The sequence below is a fragment of the Chinchilla lanigera genome, unplaced genomic scaffold (assembly GCF_000276665.1).
Source record: "Chinchilla lanigera isolate Chin_1 unplaced genomic scaffold, ChiLan1.0 scaffold00196, whole genome shotgun sequence".
In the NCBI taxonomy this organism is placed as follows: Eukaryota; Metazoa; Chordata; class Mammalia; order Rodentia; family Chinchillidae; genus Chinchilla; species Chinchilla lanigera.
The window spans coordinates 180,642-184,579 of NW_004955597.1; the positions used below are offsets into that span (position 1 = coordinate 180,642).

Consider the following 3,938-nt stretch of genomic DNA (forward strand, 5'->3'; position numbering starts at 1 on the left):
AAAAATAAAATAAATTTTTAAAAAATCAACCAATAGCAAGTGCTGGCGGGGCTGTGGAGTAAAAGGAAAACTTCTCCACTGCTCACAGGAGTGCACACTGGTGCAACCATTATAGAAATCAGTGTGGAAATTTCTCAAAAAACTAAAACTAGAGGTTCCATTTGACCCAGCTATTCCCCTTCTTGGTATCTTTCTAAAAGAATTAAAAGAATCACACCACACTAATATGTGCACACCTATGCTTATAGTGGCACAATTTATAATAGTTAAATCTTAGAAATAGCCCAAATGCCCATCAACCAATGAATGCATAAAGATGTGGTTTTTTCATAGAATGCGGTACTACTCTACCATAAAGAAGGATAAGTTTGAGACATTTCTAGGTAAATGGATGTACCTTGAGACCATACTCTTAAGTGAAATAAATTGGACACGAATGTTTAAATACCACATTGTTTCTCTGGTGTGGGAAACCAAAAGTGTAAATAATAATAACCAAAATGAATAACAGATACTGGGAAATGGGAAGAAAATGTTCAAATGAGTAGGGGAACAAGGGAGATGAGAGGGGAATAGGAAAGTAGGGACAAGGAAAAAAAGAATACGAGTAAAAATGGAAACAAAGCTTTTGTAAATGGAGAGGAGAAGAGGGGTTGAAGTGGGGAGGGGAATTGGAAAAAAGAAGCTGCAAGATATATCATGTACAGGTACAAATTCCCTACGATGAATGTTATCATTATATAAATCTAAAATGTGCCAATAAAATTTAAAAACACAAAAAAAGGAAATCATTACAAATTTGTTAAGGTCCTGGAAAAGTGAATTCATAAGCATAATTATTGGCCCTCAAACCAATGTGGTTTTCCATTACTTCTTATAGGAAAAGTATGCTTAGTTATCAAACTTTTTGGTGTTCATACACAAATCTGAAACAAATTGAGTTCAACAACCAAGGGATCATGGTATTCTTCCCCTTTACATCTACACATGCTTTTAATTTCTTATTTGGAGACAGGGTCTCTAAGTTGCCCAGGCTGGACTTGAACTTGCAAATCTCCTGCCTCAGCCTACCAGTGTGCTGGGATTTCATGCCTCAGCCACCATACCTGGCTACAAGTGCATTTTGACATAAATGAAAAATAAACTTCTACAGTATTAGTTGAAATTTAGAAGTCATTTGCTACATTAGTTTGCCTTTTAACATGAACAGTGTCACCCAGGCCGGGAGTACCATGCTATCTTGTCCTAACCCCCATACCAGTGCCCAAGTGCCTCTACCCACCTGCATTGCCTCCACTAAACGTTTTCATTTTGCTCCTGTTATAGCTGCTGGTTTGCCGGAGTGGAGGCAGAGTAGATGGCTTGGTTTCATGTTTGGACCACTGCCATGGAACATAATCCAACCAGAAATAACACAAATCAGTCACACAGCATGGCCTGTTCAAATCCCTGCTTTACACTTTACAAATATCTGTGACCTTAAGCAAGTTACTTTAGCCCCAGTTTTCTCATCTGTAAAGTGGACATAATAACACAACTTAAATCTATGGGGTTAAAGCAAAAATTCTGCGGCAGCTGGGTCTGTAATTCAGCAGTAGAACACTTGCTTAGCATGCTCCAGGCCCTGGGCTCAATCCCCAGTACAGGTTTGTTTCATTTTGTTTTGTGTTTTGCTTGGTTTGGTTTGGTTTAATCCAAGAGGTATCTGTGAAGCATGTGATAAATTTTAATAAGGATGCATGAATGCTGCTAGCAGTCACTCCTGCCCTTTGCCTTACCAGGCACTGAACCCAGGGCCTTCCACTGAGCTACAGCGCCACCCCTGGCCAGTTGCTTTTATTTTGAGAGGACATCTTGATAAATTGTCCATGCTGACCTTGAACTTCCAATCCTCCTGCCTCAGCCTCCAGAGCAGCTGAGATTACAGATATCTCCCACCTCACCCAGGCAGCTGTCTTTTTTTTTTTTTTTTTAAATCAGCCAGGCAGAATTTACTAAGCATATCAGGCTGGAAGGTGCTAAGACCTGTGAGAAACAGAGGGCATGGGAAAGACCCAATACTCAGGAATCCTGAATAGCAATGAGAAATCAATGGGCAAGCAGCACAGTAGGCCCTTATATACTGATAAGGCAGTAAGGGGAGAAAAATAAGGCTCAGAGGCTTGCTGTGGGCCCCCCAGCAAGTGTGTGTCACAGCTTGGACTGGAGTTCAGGTCTCCAGACTATCATGAGGAATAGTCACCTTCATGGGAGTTGAAGGCAAGGGGACTTCAGAGTCAGGGAACACGCATCCCCGCCCACCCTAACCCTCCCCGACTCACCAGAAACTGGGACTTGTGGGCTGCGGAGTGAGTCCCAGAGTGGCGGGGTCTGTAAAGAGTTGGAGTGGGAAACCGTTATCTTCAGCCCAAGGAGCTGCAAGCAGCACACTTGGAACACGTGGGTTCTCAAACCCAGAACCGAAGTTTCGCGGCGAACCCGAGCGGAAGCGGAGCAGCGAAACAGAGCGCGAGGGGGCGGGCAGGGGAGGTATGTGGGGAGGGCGCGACCACCGCAGGGTTGGCAGAAGAGGCGCCCACGCGCATCCACTACCCGCTGATGTTCCCGCTCACTTCGGGAAGACGTGAGCCATTGCGGAAACTAGAATAGTCTTGAGTCTGCGGGGCCTTGATGTTCCGGGAAGCCTGTTCGGCTCCCCCAACTTCCTGGTCTCGGCGTGGATCAGTAACTTAAGCCCGTCAAACTTCTCAACAAGATCAGGCAATTTCACTGTCGTCTCGGTCTCCAAGGAAACGGAGGCCACTACGGAGCGTCAGGGGGGACTAATCTCACCAGGTAAAGTGTAGCGCTTCTCCCTTCTCAGTTTGGTTTCAAATATCCGTTTGCCCTCGCCCACATTCCCAAAGAATTATATTTTTTCACTCTCTACAAACTTCCATTACTTCTTCCTTCCTCCTCTGCGCTCCTGGCTAATGATGTTGCTTTCTATTTCAGTGAAAAAAGTCGTGGAGAGTAATTAACACGTTACTTGCCTCCCTTCTCCGTATAAATGGCCTTTTTTCTCATAGATACTGGCCCAGCGACTCTTTCCATTTTCTCTCACCTCATTTTTACCCTTTGCTTCTTGTTGTCCCCATCATAGGTATACTAACATGTTTTCATTTCTTCTTCTTCAAAAAAAAAAAAAGTGAGCACTTCTCCCGCCACCCTCCCATTCCTGTTTCACTTTACAGCAAACTCCCAGAGAGTTTTGCCTGCTGCTTCCCTTTCCCCACCCCTAGACCTCTACCTACCCACTGAGGCTGCCCCTGCCCACCTCATGCAGCACTTGACACGGCAGATTACTCTTTCCTTTGGGACATTTTCTTAATTTGGTGTCCAGGAAGCCACTCTTTTTGAGTCCCCTGGGCTGCTTCTTCCTCTTCTCCGTTGACTATTGGAGTGCTCCAGGATGCAGTCTTAGCCATCTGCCTTTTTTTCTTCCTCTGTCCACTCCCTCGCCCCCACCCATACTTCTCTGCAGTCTCCTACACGGCTTTGGATGCCATGTGTACCCAGACGCTGTCCAGACTCACATCTCCAGTCCAGACCTCTCCCCTGAATTTCAGCCACAGGTCCATCTGCCTACACAACGCTTTGGTGCCCAATAGCAACTCTAACCTGTACTCTTTCCCCAGAAACATGTTTCCCCATGACAGCTCTCTTCTTGAGGTCACCCTCAACCCATCCCTCATGCCACACCAAATCTATCAGCAGACCCTGTCTGGTATTGGAACACTTAACCACCACCACCACCACCACACACCGGCATGTACACACACACACACACACACACACACACACTTTGCGCTTGCACTAGACAACAGTACCAGCTCCCACCCTTGCCCTATTCCAGTTCTCTTCACACACACCATATGTGCTAATAGAGCAGATAGAGC

General features: G+C 45.4%; 1 protein-coding gene across 6 annotated transcripts in view; it reads right to left on the bottom strand.

Annotated features, from left to right (window-relative positions):
* LOC102019006 (chromosome unknown open reading frame, human C20orf96) overlaps positions 1-2,809 on the bottom strand; it is a 27,792-nt gene extending 24,983 nt beyond the window's left edge. For 5 of the 6 annotated variants that reach the window (XM_013510031.1, XM_005414714.2, XM_005414713.2 and 2 more), the window contains exons 1-3: positions 2,613-2,808; positions 2,322-2,370; positions 1,283-1,382 (exon numbers count right to left, since the gene is read on the bottom strand). In XM_013510031.1, coding sequence (XP_013365485.1) covers positions 1,283-1,382; positions 2,322-2,370; positions 2,613-2,632 — 169 coding nt within the window. In that variant the 5' untranslated portion in view covers positions 2,633-2,808. Of the gene's footprint in view, positions 1-1,282; positions 1,383-2,321; positions 2,371-2,612 lie in introns of all 6 variants that reach the window. The other variant, XM_013510032.1, reaches the window with a different exon arrangement.
* Between the last annotated feature and the right edge of the window lie 1,129 nt (positions 2,810-3,938).